This window comes from Somniosus microcephalus, chromosome 8 (genome assembly GCF_052327205.1).
Source record: "Somniosus microcephalus isolate GS21.2 chromosome 8, FLI_Smic_1.0, whole genome shotgun sequence".
NCBI lineage: Eukaryota > Metazoa > Chordata > Chondrichthyes > Squaliformes > Somniosidae > Somniosus > Somniosus microcephalus.
This window is the reverse complement of record NC_140994.1, coordinates 270,118,504-270,137,171: the sequence shown is the minus strand read 5'-3', so window position 1 is coordinate 270,137,171 and position 18,668 is coordinate 270,118,504. Positions and strand designations below refer to the sequence as shown.

The 18,668-nt window shown below is 51.5% G+C and overlaps 1 protein-coding gene across 4 annotated transcripts in view; it reads right to left on the bottom strand.

Moving 5' to 3' along the window:
- The window catches only part of hmmr (hyaluronan-mediated motility receptor (RHAMM)), a 91,618-nt gene that overhangs the window by 14,709 nt on the left and 58,241 nt on the right, over nucleotides 1–18,668 (bottom strand). For 2 of the 4 annotated variants that reach the window (XM_085996073.1, XM_085996074.1), the window contains 5 exons: nucleotides 17,341–17,457; nucleotides 15,395–15,553; nucleotides 14,097–14,237; nucleotides 12,377–12,479; nucleotides 11,553–11,729 (listed from right to left, as the gene is read on the bottom strand). In XM_085996073.1, coding sequence (XP_085852199.1) covers nucleotides 11,553–11,729; nucleotides 12,377–12,479; nucleotides 14,097–14,237; nucleotides 15,395–15,553; nucleotides 17,341–17,457 — 697 coding nt within the window. Of the gene's footprint in view, nucleotides 1–11,552; nucleotides 11,768–12,376; nucleotides 12,480–14,096; nucleotides 14,238–15,394; nucleotides 15,554–17,340; nucleotides 17,458–18,668 lie in introns of all 4 variants that reach the window. The other 2 variants (XR_015079418.1, XM_085996075.1) reach the window with 2 other exon arrangements.

The window sequence follows — 18,668 nt, the reverse complement described above, 5'->3', positions numbered from 1 at the left end:
CCTCTCGACCAGGGGGTCCGTTTTATGGGCCCTCACGTGTTTCCGCAGCCAGACCGGCCCCGGGGCGGTCAGCCAGGTTGGTAGAGTGGTTCCCGTAGTCGACTTCCTGGGGAAAACGAACATTCGTTCATGGGGGGTGGTGTTAGTGGCCGTGCAAAGTAATGACCGGGTGGAGTGCAGCGCTGTCGGGAGGACTTCTTGCCAGCGGGAGGTTGGGAGGCCCTTAGACTTTAAGGCTAAGAGGACGGCCTTCCATACCGTCGCGTTCTCTCTTTCCACCTGACCGTTACCTCTGGGGTTGTAGCTGGTGGTCCTGCTTGCTGCAATACCTCTCTCTAGGAGGAATTGCCGGAGTTCCTCGCTCATGAAGGAGGAGCCCCGGTCGCTGTGTATATAGTTCGGGAACCCGAACAAGGCGAAGAGGGCATTCAGGCACTTAATGACCGTGCTACTGGTCATGTCGGGGCAGGGGAAGGCAAAGGGGAAACGGGAGTACTCATCAACGATGTTGAGGAAGTACACATTACGGTCAGAGGACGGGAGGGGCCCCTTAAAGTCGATGCTCAGGCGCTCGAAGGGGCGGGTGGCCTTGATCAGGCTTGCTCGGTCCGGCCTATAGAAGTGCGGTTTGCACTCCGCACAGGTCTGGCAGTTCCTGGTCATGGTCCTGACCTCCTCGATGGAGTAGGTCAGGTTGCGGGCCTTAATGAAATGGTAGAGTCTGGTGACTCCGGGGTGGCAGAGCTGGTCGTGGAGGGTCTGAAGCCTATCGATATGCGCGCTGGCGCATGTCATTCGTGAAAGGGCATCAGGGGATTCGTTCAGCTTGCCTGGCCGGTACAAGATCTCATAATCGTAGGTGGAGAGCTCGATTCTCCATCTCAAAATCTTGTCATTCTTGATTTTGCCCTTCAGCTTGTTATTAAACATGAAAGCCACCGAACGCTGGTCGGTGAGGAGGGTAAATCGTTTGCCTGCCAGGTAGTGCCTCCAGCGCCGTACTGCCTCCACGATCGCCTGGGCCTCTTTCTCGACCGACGAATGTCGGATCTCGGGGCCCTGTAGGGTCCTTGAGAAGAAGGCCACTGGCCTCCCCTCCTGGTTTAGGGTGGCGGCTAAGGCGAAGTCGGATGCGTCGCTCTCCACCTGGAAGGGGATGGACTCGTCCACTGCGTGCATCGTGGCCTTGGCTATGTCTCCCTTAATGAGGGAGAAGGCCGCGCACGCCTCCTCCGTGAGGGGGAAGGAAGTGGCTTTCAGGAGGGGTCTGGCTTTGTCCGCGTAATTGGGTACCCATTGGGCATAGTAGGCGAAAAGCCCCAGGGTTCTCCTAAGTGCTTTAGGGCAGTGGGGGAGGGGTAGCTCCATGAGGGGGCGCATTCTTTCTGGGTCGGGGCCGATGATTCCGTTCTCCACTACGCAGCCGAGGATGGCAAGGCGCGTGGTGTTAAACACGCATTTCTCCTTATTGTAGGTGAGGTTCAGCCGTTGGGCCGTACGGAGGAATTTCTCCAGATTCGCGTCATGTTCCTGCCGGTCGCGGCCGCAGATAGTGACGTTATCTAGGTAGGGGAATGTAGCCTGCAGTTCGTTCTGGTCAACCATCTGGTCCATCTCCCTTTGGAAGACCGAGACCCCATTAGTGACACCGAAGGGGACCCTAAGGAAGTGGTATAGGCGCCCATTCGCCTCGAAGGCGGTATACTGGCGGTCCTCAGGGTGGATAGGGAGTTGGTGGTAGGCCGACTTCAGGTCGATGGTCGAGAATACTTTATACTGTGCAATCTGATTGACCATGTCAGATATGCGGGGGAGGGGGTATGCGTCCAGCTGGGTATATCTGTTTATGGTCTGGCTGTAGTCGATGACCAGGCGGTTTTTATCGCCGGTCTTTACGACTACGACCTGGGCACGCCAGGGGCTGCTGCTCCCCTCGATAATGCCCTCTTTCAGGAGGCGCCGCACCTCAGAGCTAATGAAGGCTCTGTCCCCGGCGCTATACCGCCTGCTCTTGGTAGCGACGGGTTTGCAGTCAGGGGTAAGGTTAGCAAACAGAGAGGGTGGCGGGACCTTGAGGGTGGAGAGGCTGCAGGTGTTACGCGGTGGGCGGTTTAACGTTTGCTGGTTGTTGACTGTGAGTGGGGGGAGGGGTCCACCGTATGCTAGGGTTACGCTTTGGAGGTGGGATTGGAAGTCCAGCCCTAGTAGGACGGCAGCGCAGAGATGGGGGAGGACGAGGAGTTTAAAGTTTTTATACTCCGTGCCCTTAACCGACAGGGTCACGACACAGTAGCCGCTGATGTCCGTGGCGTGGGACCTCGATGCCATCGAGATTCGGCTGCGCGTTGGTAGGACAGAGAGGGAGTAGTGGCTCACCGTGTCTGGGTGGATGAAGCTCTCCGTGCTTCCGCTGTCGAACAGGCAGGTCGTGGCGTGGCCGTTCACTTTGATGTCCATCATTGACTTGGACAGATGGTGCGGGCGGGCTTGGTCCAGGGTGACGGAAGCTAGTGTGTAGCTGAGCGAGTCGTTGTCATCTGCGGGCGAGGCGGTCGGGCGTGGTGAGTAAAATGGCGTCTCCCACGAGGTAGGGCAAAATGACGGAGAAGATGGCTGCCCCCGTAGCTCACATGAGGCACTATTGGGGTCGGTTGCCTTAATCAAAGATGGCCGCCCCCATGACTCATGTGTGGGGATGCTGGCCTCAGTTGCCCTAAACAAAGATGGCCACCCCCATGACTCATGTGTGGGGATGCTGGCCTCAGTTGCCCTAAACGAAGATGGCCGCCCCCATAGTTCGCATGCGGCACTGCTGGCCTCTGAGGATCCGCTCCTGCAGGCCTTGGAGAAGTGGCCTTTCTTCAGGCAGGTTCTGCATGTGGAGTTCTTGGCTGGGCAGCGCGCCCTCGGGTGCTTCTCCTGGCCACAAAAAAAACAGCCGGCGGCCCGATCGCGGATGCCCGATGTCGGGGCCGGTGCCGGGGGTGGCGGGGCCGGTCGGGTCCGGGACGCCGACGCAGAGGTAGGTCCCGGGGGCGGCGCTGGGAAGGGTGCTGTGGTAGGGGTCGGGCCCGAGTCCCAGGGTCGCGAGCAGTACCTGGTGAATGCTTCCTGATCTTGGTGGGCCACTTCCAGGGAGATAGCGAGGGCTTCAGCTTTTTCCATGCTGAGGTCTTTAGCTTCCAGCAGTCTTTGCCGTGAGTACTCGGACCGTAGGCCTTTCAGGAATGCGTCGCGGATATTATCTTCAGTATTTTCGGCTGCCGACACCGATTTAAAGTCACAGTTCCTGGCGAGTGCATATAGCGCCTGTGAGAATTCGGCTACTGATTCTCCTGGCTGTTGCGGCCGTGATCTTAGGAGGTGCCTAGCGTACATGTAGTTTACCGGGGTCCGGTACTTCTGTTTCAGCAGGTTGATGGCGGTCTCGTAGGTAGTCATGTCCTCGATGAGAGTGTATACTCTCGGGCTCAGTTGCGCCTGCAGGACACTTAGTTTGGATGCCTGAGGGACGCTGGATTCTCTCAGGTATGATTCGAAGCAGACCAGCCAGTGTTTAAAGTCTGCGGCTGAGTTTGCTGCTCGTGGGTTCAGGTCCAGGTACGGCGGTCTGAGGGCTCGCAGCCAAGCTGGCTGGTGTGGCTGTGCTCCTGGGAGCTGCGCTGGTGGCTCCTCCGCCGGTTGTGACTCGTTGTCGGACATCATTAAATTTAGTCAATAAAATTGATATACCTATCAATTCCTCCAATAAAAGGCGAAGAGTTACGAAGGTGACTAAAGGTTTTTATTGACTAAATAACAGAGCCCACTCTCGTGGGTGATCCGATCCAAGCAGGAGGAATACCAGTCAGTCGCTCACCTTTATACCTGGCCTGGTGGGTGGAGCCAAGGCGGAGTCGGCGGTGGTCATCCCAGGTATAGCAGTGTGGCAAGAGGCGACCTCGTACCGTGATACAATAGTGGTCAGTGATACAGTTATAACGAACAGTGGTGAACAGTGCTAACTACTAACAGTGATACGATAGTGAACGTGGTTTACCACAAACAGGAAGGCAGATTATTATCTGAACGAGACCTGGGTGTCCTTGTGCACCAGTCGCTGAAGGTAAGCATGCAGGTGCAGCAGGCGGTGAAGGCGGCAAATGGTATGTTGGCCTTCATAGCGAGAGGATTCTAGTACAGGAGCAAGGATGTCTTGCTGCAGTTGTACAGGGCCTTGGTGAGACCACACCTTGAGTATTGTGTGCAGTTTTGGTCGCCTTATCTGAGGAAGGATGTTCTTGCCATGGAGAGAGTGCAGCGAAGATTCACCAGACTGATACCTGGGATGGCAGGAATGACATATGGAGAGAGATTGGGTCGATTAGGCTTATATTCGCTAGAGTTTAGAAGAATGAGAGTGAATCTCATTGAAACTTATAAAATTCTAACAGGACTAGACAGACTAGATGCAGGAAGGATGTTCCCGATGGCAGGGGAGTCCAGAACCAGGGGTCACAGTCTAAAGATAAGGGGTAAGCCATTTAGGACAGACGAGGAGGAATTTCTTCACCCAGAGAGTGGTGAACCTGTGGAATTCTCTACCACAGAAGGCAGTTGAGGCCAACTTATTAAATATATTCAAGAAGGAGTTAGATATATTTCTTAAGGCTAAAGGGATATGGGGAGAAAGCAGGGACAGATTACTGAATTTGGATGATCAGCCATGATCTCATTAAATGGCAGAGCAGGCTCGAGGGGCCGAATGGCCTACTCCTGCTCCTATCTTCTATGTTTCTATGTTTACACGCCAGTGTGCGCAAGGCTGATATTTAGAGATAATTAGTAGACGAGAATCATATACGTATAACTTCAAGTGTAGCCATTGACCAAATAATATTACCCATAATTACTCCTGGGTAACTAGAATGCTAAGACTTGTTCAAAATATAGCTGCACAATCAAAAACAGCCACAGACTGCGAGTGAAGGTTAAATCATTAAACATATTATAGAACTTAGAATTCGCTTAACAAAACTAATTGCAATGATATTTAAAAAATAATTAGTATAAGGACATAAAATGAGAGATCAAGAAATAAAGTATTTATCTGGTCGATTAAAGTGAGATAGTTTGGATACCTCAAGACTAGTGAAACAGCGCTGATATGGGCCCTTGGTATAAAGGCCTTGTACCAGGGAAGCTAGAAATGAAAGCGATAAAGTAAATTCCAATGGGGTGAAAAACTATAAACAAGATAACACTGAACATGGCAAAGTTGGTGGGAAAATACTGGAAAGGCAAGATACTACCTTAGTCTGAGTGACAATGGTATTTTGTTAAAGACCATATATGGACACTGGCCAAACCAACTTTAGATAAAAGGGTTAAAACCTCGATACCCAAAGAACAACTTCACACAGACGTACTGCGAGGACAAAGGAACAGACTTAAGACGACATCATCTGTGTCCGAGAGGTTCCAGAGACCCAGGGCTGCGAGCTACTCGTTAAAACTATCGCCTAATTTTAAGTATATTACGCTGTGTGGTAAACCACTGTTTGTATTCCACTGTGTACATGTCTGGACATGCCTCGGCTGACTCCTCCCACAAGTCCTAGTATAAAGGTGACTGCTCCCCAGCCCCTTTGTATTCTGGACCGGTCGACCACTCGAGGCAGACCTTCATTCTTTTGTTAATAAAAGCCTTTAGTTACTCTCTTAACTCTCAGTCTTTTATGAGTAATTGATAGCGCATCAATTTTATTAACAAAATTTTTATAATGGAGAAGATCCTCACACCAGCATGCCTGGACTTAGATCATCGGGAGGCGGACTCATCCACCAAGTTTACTCACTGGCTTAAGTGTTTCGAAAAATTCCTGAACGCCTCTGCAGCAATCAAATCGGACGAGGACAAACTGGATGTCCTGACCTCCAAAGTGAACCACTGAGTGTCCTCGGTCATCCAAGACGCGACCTCGTACGCGGACGCTATCAAGCTCCTCAAGGACCAGTACACGCGCCCAGTGAACGAAGTGTACGCCAGGCACCTTCTGGGGAGTCGTAAACAACAACCTGGGGAATCGACCGTGGAATACCTTCAGGCACTGTCTGTGCTTGGCCGGGCCTGTGGTTGTAAGGATGTAAAGGCCGCCGTGTACACAGAGGAACTTATCCGGGACGCTTTTGTAGCGGGCCACAGATCCAATTACACCCGACAGCGACTGTTGGAGCAGAGTGACCTCGACCTCAACAAGGCCTCTGAACTCGCACTATCATTGGATGCAGCCTACCGGGGCATGGATGCCTACTCCTCTGCACCGTGGACGCCGCGGGGAATGACAGCCTGGGACACAGTAGGACCGCCTCATAGCGCCGTGCCACCCCAGCCACGGCCCAACTACCGCAGCAGTGTCCCAAGGCCAGACAGCAGTGCCCCAAGGCCAGAAATGCTACTTCTGTGGCCAGGCAAAACACCCCAGAGCGCGCTGCCCGGCGAAAAACGCGATCTGCTCGGGCTGCGGGAAGAAGGGACACTACGCTAACGTCTGCAGGGCCAAAGCCACCCCGAACCCCAGCAGCGCCGCGTGTGGGCCATGCGGGCCGCCATCTTGGGCCTCCCCGGCCATGTGCGAACCACCGGTACAGCAGCCATTTTGGACGCCTCCAGGCACATGGGGATCATGGACGCCGCCATCTTGGACGACAGCCGGAACGCAGCAGGCCCCCAACACCGCCTCATCTGATACCCGCAGCGACACACCGACCCCTACGCTGGCATCCGTTACACTGGACCAAGCGAGACCGCACCAGCTGGCCAGTTCCACAATGGACATTAAGGTAAATGGCCACGATACAACCTGCCTTTTTGACTCTGGGAGCACGGAGAGCTTCATCCACCCCGACACGGTGCGGCGTTGCTCTCTCCCAGTCCTGCCTGCGCACCAGCGGATTTCTATGGCCTCCGAGTCCCAGTCGGCGGACATCGGCGGCTACTGCATAGTGACACTCGTAGTAGACGGGACCGTGTACGATCATTTTAAACTTCTGGTCCTGCCCGACCTCTGCGCTGCCGTCCTGCTGGGGTTAGATTTTCAGTGCCACCTTAAAAGTGTTACGATGGCGTACGGTGGACCCCTACCCCCACTCACAGTCCACAGCCAGCAGCTCCCAAATTGCCCGCCGCGCACCAGGTGCAACCTCTCCACGCTCAGAGTCACCCCCCCCCCCCCACTGTTTGCTAACCTCACCCCCGACTGTATGCCCATCGCCACAAAGAGCAGGCGATACAGTGCCGGGGACAGGGTTTTCATTAAAACCGAAGTGGAGCGGCTCCTGAAGGAGGGGATTATTGAGGGCAGCACCAGCCCCTGGCGAGCCCAGGTTGTCGTCGTTAAGGCCGGCGAGAAGCAGCGCCTGGTCATCGACTACAGCCAGACAATAAATCGCTACACCCTGCTGGACGCCTACCCACTCCCCCGCATAGCTGATATGGTCAACCAGATCGCGCAGTACCGCGTCTTCTCGACCATTGACCTGAAATCAGCGTACCACCAGCTCCCTATCCACCCTGAGGACTGCCAGTATACTGTCTTTGAGGCAAACGGCCGCCTCTATCACTTCCTTAGTGTTCCCTTTGGCGTCACCAACGGGGTCTCCGTCTTCCAAAGGGAGATGGACCGGATGGTAGATCAAAATGCGTTGCAGGCCACTTTCCCATATCTGGACAATGTGACCATCTGCGGCCGTGACTTGCAGGACCATGACGCAAACCTCGAAAAATTCCTCCGCACCGCCCAACTCCTGAACCTGACATATAACAAGGAGAAGTGCATATTCCGCACAAACCGACTCGCCATCCTTGGCTGTGTTGTGGAACACGGAGTCATCGGCCCCGACCGGATGCGTCCCCTTATGGAACTCCCACTGCCCCAAGGCCCTGAAGAGGTGCCTAGGGTTTTTCTCCTATTATGCCCAGTGGGTCCCCTACGGACAAGGCCCATCCGCTGATCAAGTCCACCTCTTTTCCCTTGACGGCAGAGGCCCGCTTAGCCTTCCACCATATCAAGGAAGACATTGCCAAAGCCACCATGCACGCAGTGGACGAATCCATCCCCTTCCAGGTGGAAAGCGACGCGTCCGACTTTGCCCTGGCCGCTACCCACAATCAGGCGGGGAGACCCGTGGCCTTCTTTTCACGAACCCTCCAAGGCCCGGAGACCAGACACTCCGCTGTTGAGAAGGAGGCCCAGGCGATTGTGGAGGCTGTGCGTCATTGGAGGCACTACCTGGCCGGAAAACGATTTACCCTGCTCACTGACCAACGTTCAGTTGCTTTCATGTTTAACAAGCAGAGGGGCAAAATCAAAAATGACAAGATCTTGAGGTGGAGAATCGAACTTTCCACCTACAATTACAAGATCTTGTACCGGCCCGGGAAGCTCAATGAGCCCCCGGATGCGCTATCGCGTGGCACCTGCGCCAGCGCGCAGATCGATAGACTGCGGGCCCTCCACAATGACCTCTGCCACCCGGGGGTCACCAGGTTCTTCCACTTCATCAAGGCCCGCAACCTGCCTTACTCTATTGAGGAGGTCAGGACCATGACCAGGAACTGCCAAGTCTGCGCCGAGTGCAAACCGCACTTTTATAGACCAGACAGGGCCCACCTGATAAAAGCCACTCGCCCCTTCGAGCGCCTGAGCGTTGATTTTAAAGGGCCTCTCCCCTCCTCCGACCGCAATGTGTACTTCCTCAATATTATTGATGAGTACTCCCGTTTCCCGTTCGCCATCCCCTGCCCGGACATGACCAGTGCCACGGTCATTAAATGTCTGAACGACCTCTTCACCCTGTTCGGTTTCCCCAGCTATATCCATAGTTTATGAGTGACGAACTCCGTCAGTACCTGCTCGCTAGGGGTATTGCCACAAGCAGGACCACCAGTTACAACCCCCGGGGGAACGGACAGGTGGAAAGAGAAAATGCGACAGTTTGGAAGGCCGCCCTGCTAGCCTTAAAGTCTAGGGGCCTTCCAACCTCCCGCTGGCAGGATGTGCTCCCCGATGCGCTCCACTCTATTCGGTCACTGCTCTGCACTGCCACTAACGCCACCCCTCATGAGAAAATGTTTGTCTTCCCAAGGAAGTCCACATCGGGGACATCGCTACCGCCATGGCTGACGTCCCCAGGGCCGGTCCTACTGAGAAGGCACGTGAGGACCCATAAAACGGACCCCCTGGTCGAGAGGGTCGACCTCCTCCACGCCAACCCCCAGTATGCTTACATTGCATACCCGGACGGGCGGGAGGACACAGTCTCCATAAGAGACCTTGCACCCTCGGGGGCCGCGGTAACCCACTACTCACTACCACCCCCCCCCCCACGATCCGATATCCAGCCCCGGCAGATGGCAGGCCTGGGCCCAGCGACCCGCTCGACATCTACGAGGACGACACGCCTGTGCCACAGCCTACGCGGGACCCGACGCCGGAAGCTCCACTACCCCTGCCGTCGCCACGCCGATCACAGCGGCAGACAAGACCTCCGGAGAGACTCCAATACACTAACTTTTAATACACTTCACCCCGCCGGACTCAATTTTAAACAAGGGGTGAATGTGGTAAACCACTGTTTGTATTCCACTGTGTACATGCCTGGACATGCCTCGGCTGACTCCTCCCACAAGTCCTAGTATAAAGGTGACTGCTCCCCAGCCCCTTTGTATTCTGGACCGGTCGACCACTCGAGGCAGACCTTCATTCTTTTGTTAATAAAAGCCTTTAGTTACTCTCTTAACTCTCAGTCTTTTATGAGTAATTGATAGCGCATCACGCTGTATGCTTAATAAATCTTGATCTACTGCTCAAACATACTGGCTGCTGCCTATTGGTGTCTTGTCCAAGAACTGAGATCGTTAAGATCTTACACCAGTGGTAGGGAAATTATTGGAAAAAATTCTGAGGGACAGTATAAATCATTATTTAGAAAGGCCTGGATTAATCCATGCTAACTGTCCTGGATTAAGGGAAGGTAGTGTCTGACTAACTTGATTGAATTTTTTGAGGAGGGGGTCGATGAGGGTCGTGCGTTTGATGTAGTCTACAAGGATTTTAGCAAGGCTTTTGACAAGGCCCCACATGGCAGACTGGTCAAAAAAGTAAAAGCCCGTGGGATCCAAGGGAGAGTTGCAAGTTGGATACAAAATTGGCTCAGAGGCAAAGGGTAATGGTCGAAGGGTGTTTGTGACTGAAAGGCTGTTTCCAGTGGGGTCCCACAGCGCTCAGTACTCGGTCCCTTGCTTTTTGTGGTACATCGCAATGATTTAGACTTCAATGTGGGGGGCATGATTAAAAGTTTTGTAGGTGGGAAGTGGCAAACGGAACTCGATCCCGAGAAGTGCGAGGCAATGCATTGGAGGAGGACGAACAAAGCAAGGGAATACACAATAAATGGTAGGACACAGAAGTATAGAGAAACAGAGGGACCTTGGAGTGCATGTCCACAGATCCATGAAGGTAGTAGGACAGGCAGGTATGGTGGTTAAGGCAGCATACAGGATACTTGGCTTTATTAGTCGAGGCATAGAATAAAAGAGCAGGGAGATTATGCTTGAACTGTATACAACACTACTTAGGCCACAGCTAGAGTACTGCGTGCAGTTCGGGTCAGCACATTACAGGAAGGATGGGATTGCACTGGAGAGGGTACAGAGGAGATTTACATTACAGAGAATATACAACAGAGAAACAGGCCACTCGGTCCAACCAGTCCAGTTACGAGGATGTTGCCTGGGCTGGGGAATTTTAGCTAGGAGGAAAGATTAGATAGGCTGGGGTTGTTTTCCTTGAAACAGAGGAGGCTGAGGGGAGATTTAATTGAGGTGTATAAAAGTATGAGGGGCCTCGATAGAGCGGATAGGAAGGACCGATTTCCCTTAGCAGAGCGGTCAATAACCAGGGGCCATAGATTTAAAGTAATTGGTAGAAAGATTAGAGGGGAGTGGAGGCATTTTTTCACCCAGAGGGTGGTGGGGGTCTGGAACTCGCTGCCTGAAAGGGTGGTAGAGGCAGGAACCCTCATCACATTTAAAAAGTACTTGGATATACACTTGAAGGACCACGGACCAAGAGCTGGAAAGTGGGATTAGTCTGGATAGCTCTTTTTCGGCCGGCACCACCTCCTGCATTGTAAACGTCGATGATTTAGCTCGGACCCGCTCTCAGTCAAGCAGCTTCGAGGAGACATGGTTTAGGCTCACTTACACACAACAATGGCCAATGGGGAGGGGTGCTGCAAGGCACCAGCCCCTCACCCCCAGACTGTACCCAAGCACAAGAGGACGACATTTTAGTGCAACAGTTCCTCTAAATCAGCAGCTGGAAGCCAGCTCAAAATTCTGTAGGCAGAAAATTCACAGGTTTGCAAACCAGCAGAGTCACTCTCCCACTGTACGTGGAGGATGAATAGATTGCCAACGAGGAAAGCTAGTCTATAAATAAAATGATTGCTAGTTCGGGGCAGCAGATTGCTTTGACCCTTTACACACTAACGGCTGTTGACCTGGTTACCTGCTTCATCTGCAGGTTTTCCTGTTTCAGCTTCATGACGTGTTTGATCTTCTGTTTCTGGTTTTGGTGACCCAGCAGTTTGGTGTACGCTGTGCTGAGTTTGTTCAGCTCTTCCTGGGTTGCTCCATGTTCACTGAGGAGGGAGTTCTTCTCCCGTTCAAACGAGTCAAGCTGCTCCTACTCGCACAATGGTGAACACCGATTAAATCCAGCGGCTATTTCATATCAAGCAAAATGTCAATTTAAGATCCACGTAGAGGAACAGCAACCCACCGCATACCAAGTAACGGACCTCAAGGGGTGCGTAAAAACCACTTGGTACCGAGGAAGCACAGCTCACCGAGCCCCAATGCAACGAGCATAGAATGATAGGAGACAAAAGGGGGACACAACCTCCCATTTCGATCTCTCTCTGATGCACAGCAGCAGGGACCAGGCATTTACCCAATAGGGAACCGCCGAGTGCCGGTCACCACCGCGCCCCACATTTCCCAACAAGTTCCCTGCAGCAGGGCAGTGGACATGTTTACATTTACCAGGCTGAAGCGGGAGAAAGTGCTGTTTCCACGCCCAGTGCTGAAACAAAAACAGGAGGAGCTGGGTGTTTGAAGGTCCGACAGTACCGGTGAGCAGACTCCAGATGCCCAGTATGGGGAGTTGCTAAAGGACTCATACAATGGTTGAAATGCTGAACTCGAAGGGCCCATGCACCGCAACCTCCAGTTGAATGACTAGTTTACTGATGGGACGGGAACTTTCCCCATTCTAATAAAAAACACTAGCTCTAATTGGATGGCAGAGTTTAATGTTGGGAGAGGACGTACCTGGAACGGTTTGACTTTGTTGTGTAATTCTTCATAAAGCACTTGCCATTTCTGTATTTCAGCTTTTAGTTCTGTAACCACATTCTCACCCACAGTATCACTCCTGCAACACAAGAAAAAATTCATTTGGAAAACAAACCTTCACGTTCGACTGATCTTCTCAGCCGTGTACTTTGAGCAAATGCTACTTATAAAATAGACTTCCACTGAATATCTCAAAAGAATACATCAATGTGCATTTATATAGCACCTTTACAGGTAGAGACATGTCTTGAGGCCCTTCACAGGAGCCTAATGAGATAGAAGTGGACACAAAGGCAAAGGGTGCAGGGAAGTGTAGAGCATTACTTTCAAACACTTGGTTTGGAGCTACTGTTGCATCCCGCACTTGGACATTAAACCTTTGCCGAGCCTGTAAGCAACACACCGAACACAGCGGGCAAGGATTGAAATCCACTTTCCTCCATTGTTAGGCATCAGTCTCTGTTTTAAAAAAAAAAATCACAAATATGGACATTTTTGATGGTCACTGAACCATTTATTCTTAACCAGAGAAAACGATACACAGGCCAGCACACTAAGTTAGTGACTATCCACGATCGGCAGTATGGTTCCACAGGTTAGTGCACTAAGTTAGTGACTATCCACGATTGGCAGTATGGTTCCACAGGTTAGAGCACTAAGTTAGTGACTATCCACGATTGGCAGTATGGTTCCACAGGTTAGTGCTAAGTTAGTGACTATCCACGATTGGCAGTATGGTTCCACAGGTTAGTGCACTAAGTTAGTGACTATCCACGATTGGCAGTATGGTTCCACAGGTTAGAGCACTAAGTTAGTGACTATCCACGATTGGCAGTATGGTTCCACAGGTTAGTGCTAAGTTAGTGACTATCCACGATTGGCAGTATGGTTCCACAGGTTAGTGCACTAAGTTAGTGACTATCCACGATTGGCAGTATGGTTCCACAGGTTAGTGCACTAAGTTAGTGACTATCCACGATCGGCAGTATGGTTCCACAGGTTAGTGCACTAAGTTAGTGACTATCCACGACTGGCAGTATGGTTCCACAGGTTAGTGCACTAAGTTAGTGACTATCCACGACTGGCAGTATGGTTCCACAGGTTAGAGCACTAAGTTAGTGACTATCCACGATTGGCAGTATGGTTCCACAGGTTAGTGCACTAAGTTAGTGACTATCCCGTCTTTGGGCGATCTTGTTGCCCGTAATATGAATTTCTGAACCTCTATTCTTGAACACTGGTGAATAAACAGTTATTACTGCTAACATTCCTGAAGCGCTGGGCTAGGTTCAGGCCCCAGGTCTAATCAAGTTACTGCATAGTCTTGCAGCAAAGCCAGCTTCAGGTTTTGTTCTCAAACCACTGTCTGCTGGAACGGACCGCTCATCCTCTGAATTCCTATGAACACAGGGGCTCCCCAGAATGGCCTTTGCATATTCTTTGAACCCTAGGGTCTTGCACTATACACCTTCGCCCTGCACTTGGGCTTCGCCAATTTAAACAAGAAATCTGCTAATCAGCCAGCACAGTGACTCACCGCACCCACCTGCCAGTTACAACGTTCAAACTTGGACAATCCAAAGAGACCGAGTAAACCATTAACACTGGAATCAGAGTGTGAGTGCAGATAAAGCCCATCAGTTACTTGCAGATCTCAGCCACACACTGCACAGCTTGATGGACAATGCGTTGGTACCTTTGTTTCTCCAGCTCCTGACAGCTCTCGATCTCTTCCAATCGCGCTTGAAGTTCGCTTACTCTCAGGTTACAAGTTTCATCCAACTTTCGAACTTCTGCTTCCTTCTGAGCGAGCTTGGTCTGTGTTTCTAGCAGCATTCTGGGGGGGGGGGGGGGGGGGGGGAAGAAGGAGGAATTCCACTTCCATTAATGCTATAAGTAAGATCTGCACTGACTGAGGAGGATCTCTGCAAAGTGGGAGCCGGACTTTTAGTTCTTTAAAGCATATAAAATGGAAACACTTTGCTTTGGAGTCAGTTTACAAACATCAACTTTTAAATTAATTCTCACAGTATTGTGCACACACCAGTAAAACAGTTCACTACTCGACACCACGCTGCATTCGCTACAACTGTGCCAATCGGAAGCAGCTTCACTGTGAAGTCAAGTCGGGGCTCAACTCCAGCTTTACACAACACTACTTGGATTAAGTGGTGTAAATGAACGGCAAAAGTCATCGATGTTTGATTGCTTTAAGTACTTCGAGGAACAAAAGCTCACCGATACATTCTCTACATTTATAGTGCAGCAACACAGAAGAAATGCCTGTTTGACAGACAGGACTAGATGCAGGAAGGATGTTCCCGATGGTCGGGGAGTCCAGAACCAGGGGTCACAGTCTAAGGATAAGGGGTAAGCCATTTAGGACAGAGATGAGGAGGAATTTCTTCACCCAGAGAGTGGTGAACCTGTGGAATTCTCTACCAAAGGCAGCAGTAGAGGCCAATTCATTAAATATATTCAAGAAGGAGTTGGATATATTTCTTAAGGCTAAAGTGATCAAGGGATATGGGGAGAAGGCAGGGGCCGGGTACTGAATTTGGATGATCAGCCATGATCTCATTGAATGGCGGAGCAGGCTCGAGGGGCCGAATGGCCTACTCCTGCTCCTATCTTCTATGTTTATGTTTCAATGTTTGCTGAACGTGGGGTCTTATTTGTCAAGAAACTATTTTGTTTTTCTGAAGTACAGGTGCAGAAAAAGAGGGATAGGGTGGGAAGTAGAGGCGACATTGATAGATCAAGAGACCGCTAACAGTAAGCAACGTAAATGTCCCAAAATGCATGAAAATATTGCTCAGATAATATCCGTGCAAGTTATATTACCATAAAGTTACACTAGGTCCAATTGGAAAAACTGGTTGGTATCAATAGGCCCACTATACAAATACCGAGGTATGCGGGATTGGTTGAAACCCTAGCATTTTTCCAAAGGGAACTGAATTGACATCGTGTAGGCAATAACCAACTGTATACCTTGCATATTCTTCTTTTGCTTTCTCTTTAGAAATCTGGCTCTCCACCAGCTGCTGCTGTTTCTCCTCGACTTGATGCTGGAACTGTGCAACCTCCTTCGCCATTGCAGTGTTGCTCTCCTGGAGATGTCCCAGCTCCTCAGTTACAGACAGTTTGTAGCTAAACAAAAAGTTAGTATTCGTCAGTGGGAAAATCCATCGGTCACAAACTGCAGCTTCAGAACAGACAACACAAATTAACTGGACAGTACATGTCCACAGAAAGAAAAAGACAGACCTGCATTTCTGTAGCGCCTTACCCCACCTTAGGACGTCCCAAAGTGCTTTTTAAAGTGCCGTCACTGTTATAATGTGGGAAACGCGGCAGCCAATTTGCGCACAGCAAGCTCCCACAAACAGCAATGTGATAAATGACCAGATAATCTGCTTTTGTGATGTTGATTGAGGGATAAATATTGGCCAGGACACTGGGGAGAACTCCCCCCTGCTCTTCGAAATAGTGGCCGGGGGATCTTTTTAGGTCCACCTGAGCGCAGACGGGACCTCAGTTTAACGTCTCATCCGCAAGACGGCACCTCCGACAGTGCGGCGCTCCCTCAGTACTGCCCCTCCGACAGTGCGGCGCTCCCTCAGTACTGCCCCTCCGACAGTGCGGCGCTCCCTCAGTACTGCCCCTCCCACAGTGCAGCGCTCCCTCAGTACTGCCCCTCCCACAGTGCAGCGCTCCCTCAGTACTGCCCCTCCGACAGTGCGGCGCTCCCTCAGTACTGCCCCTCCCACAGTGCGGCGCTCCCTCAGTACTGCCCCTCCCACAGTGCGGCGCTCCCTCAGTACTGCCCCTCCCACAGTGCGGCGCTCCCTCAGTACTGCCCCTCCGACAGTGCGGCGCTCCTTCAGTACTGCCCCTCCCACAGTGCAGCGCTCCCTCAGTACTGCCCCTCCCACAGTGCGGCGCTCCCTCAGTACTGCCCCTCCCACAGTGCGGCGCTCCCTCAGTACTGCCCCTCCCACAGTGCAGCGCTCCCTCAGTACTGCCCCTCCCACAGTGCAGCGCTCCCTCAGTACTGCCCCTCCGACAGTGCGGCGCTCCTTCAGTACTGCCCCTCCCACAGTGCAGCGCTCCCTCAGTACTGCCCCTCCCACAGTGCGGCGCTCTCTCAGTACTGCCCCTCCCACAGTGCAGCGCTCCCTCAGTACTGCCCCTCCCACAGTGCAGCGCTCTCTCAGTACTGCCCCTCCCACAGTGCAGCGCTCTCTCAGTACTGCCCCTCCCACAGTGCAGCGCTCCCTCAGTACTGCCCCTCCCACAGTGCGGCGCTCCCTCAGTACTGCCCCTCCCACAGTGCAGCGCTCTCTCAGTACTGCCCCTCCCACAGTGCGGCGCTCCCTCAGTACTGCCCCTCCAACAGTGCGGCGCTCCATCAGTACTGCCCCTCCCACAGTGCAGCGCTCCCACAGCACTGCACTGGAGTATCGGCCTGGATTTCTGTGCTCAAGTCGCGAGAGTGGGACTTGAACCCACAATCTTCCGACTCTCAGGTGAGAGAGCTGCCCAATGAGGCACGGCTGACAATAGGCTATATTCCACTTCCCAACACACTTGTAAAAAAAAACTCCAGGTGAATTTAGGACATGGAGAGATGAAAGGGTTTTAAATGAATATTCCAATGAGTCTGCCTAAGCAACATATTTTTGTGCAAGAAACCAACATCAGAGTCAGGTACTGTACGACAACACAAAAGTTGCAGGATTAAAAACAGAAAATGCTGGGAATACTCTGCAGGTCAGGCAGCATCTTTGGAGAGAGAAACGGAGTTAACGTTTCAGGTCGATGACCTTTCCATCAGGTAACCTGGCTGACACGTTGGATTCCTTCAAGGACCATCGACCACATTTAATCAATTAAGCATCTGCTCCTTTTACATACAGTTGAATACACCCTCATACCTTTCAAATTCTACTTCGATGTCTCCTAGCTTTCTCAGTGATTGGCTCTGCTCCTCACGTAGCTGACTGATCATTCTGCTGTGAAGCTCGTTGATCTTCCCCAGTTCAACATTGTTCCTATTTAAGGAGTGGGGGAAAGAGAAGTCAATCCAGACATTTAACTCTGAATACCACGGTGTTTAAGCTGATAGAATGAACTCGATATTGCAGCGTGCAAGTCCTCACCAGTCAAACTGCAACCAGGGGCAACCCGAGTAGTCTGTAAAGCAATTGTTAAAATGAGGGTTTCTAGCCATTATATGAAACAGTGTTCACTGTAGGGAATTGAACTTTTACAACCATATTGTACAACTACCAAATGCCAACATAATCAGGGGAAAATTTCATCATGTTTGATGGAAGGAAAGAAGCTCAAAACTCAAGCCCTTCATTCCAGAACTGCCAACTTTGAAAGGTAACAGTGAAACCTGTACAGCCACTCCCAAAAAACAGACACTTACTGACAGGCCAACAAACTTACATTGTAATAGAGACACTGCACCTTGAAACCACGCAGGCGAGTGCAAGGCGGCAGCGGGTGTAAAAATCAGCTTTTGTGCAATGGATCTCTCTATACCCAGCATGCACAGCGGCAGAGAAACCACTCTTTCTGGGAGAGAGAGAGACCGAGAGAGAGAGAGACACACATACAGAGAAAGAGAGACACACATACAGAGAGAGAGAGCGAGAGAGAGAGACCGAGAGAGAGAGACACAGACAGAGAGAGACCGAGAGAGAGACAGACATAGAGAGAGAGACAGACATAGAGAGAGACAGACATACAGAGAGAGAGAGAGAGAGAGACATACAGAGAGAGACACACATACAGAGAGAGAGACACACACATACAGAGAGAGAGAGACCGAGAGAGAGAGAGAGAGAGAGACACAGACAGAGAGAGAGAGACCGAGAGACAGACATAGAGAGACCGAGAGAGAGAGAGACAGACATAGAGAGAGAGAGAGACAGACATACAGAGAGAGACACACATAGAGAGAGAGAGAGACACACATACAGAGAGAGAGAGAGACCGAGAGAGAGAGAGAGACACAGACAGAGAGAGACCGAGAGAGAGACAGACATAGAGACCGAGAGAGAGAGACAGACATAGAGAGAGACAGACATACAGAGAGAGAGAGAGACATACATACAGAGAGAGAGACACACAGAGAGAGAGACACAGAGAGAGAGACACACACAGAGAGAGAGACACACATAGAGAGAGAGACACAGGAGAGACATAGAGAGAGAGACACACATACAGAGAGACAGACACAGAGAGAGAGACA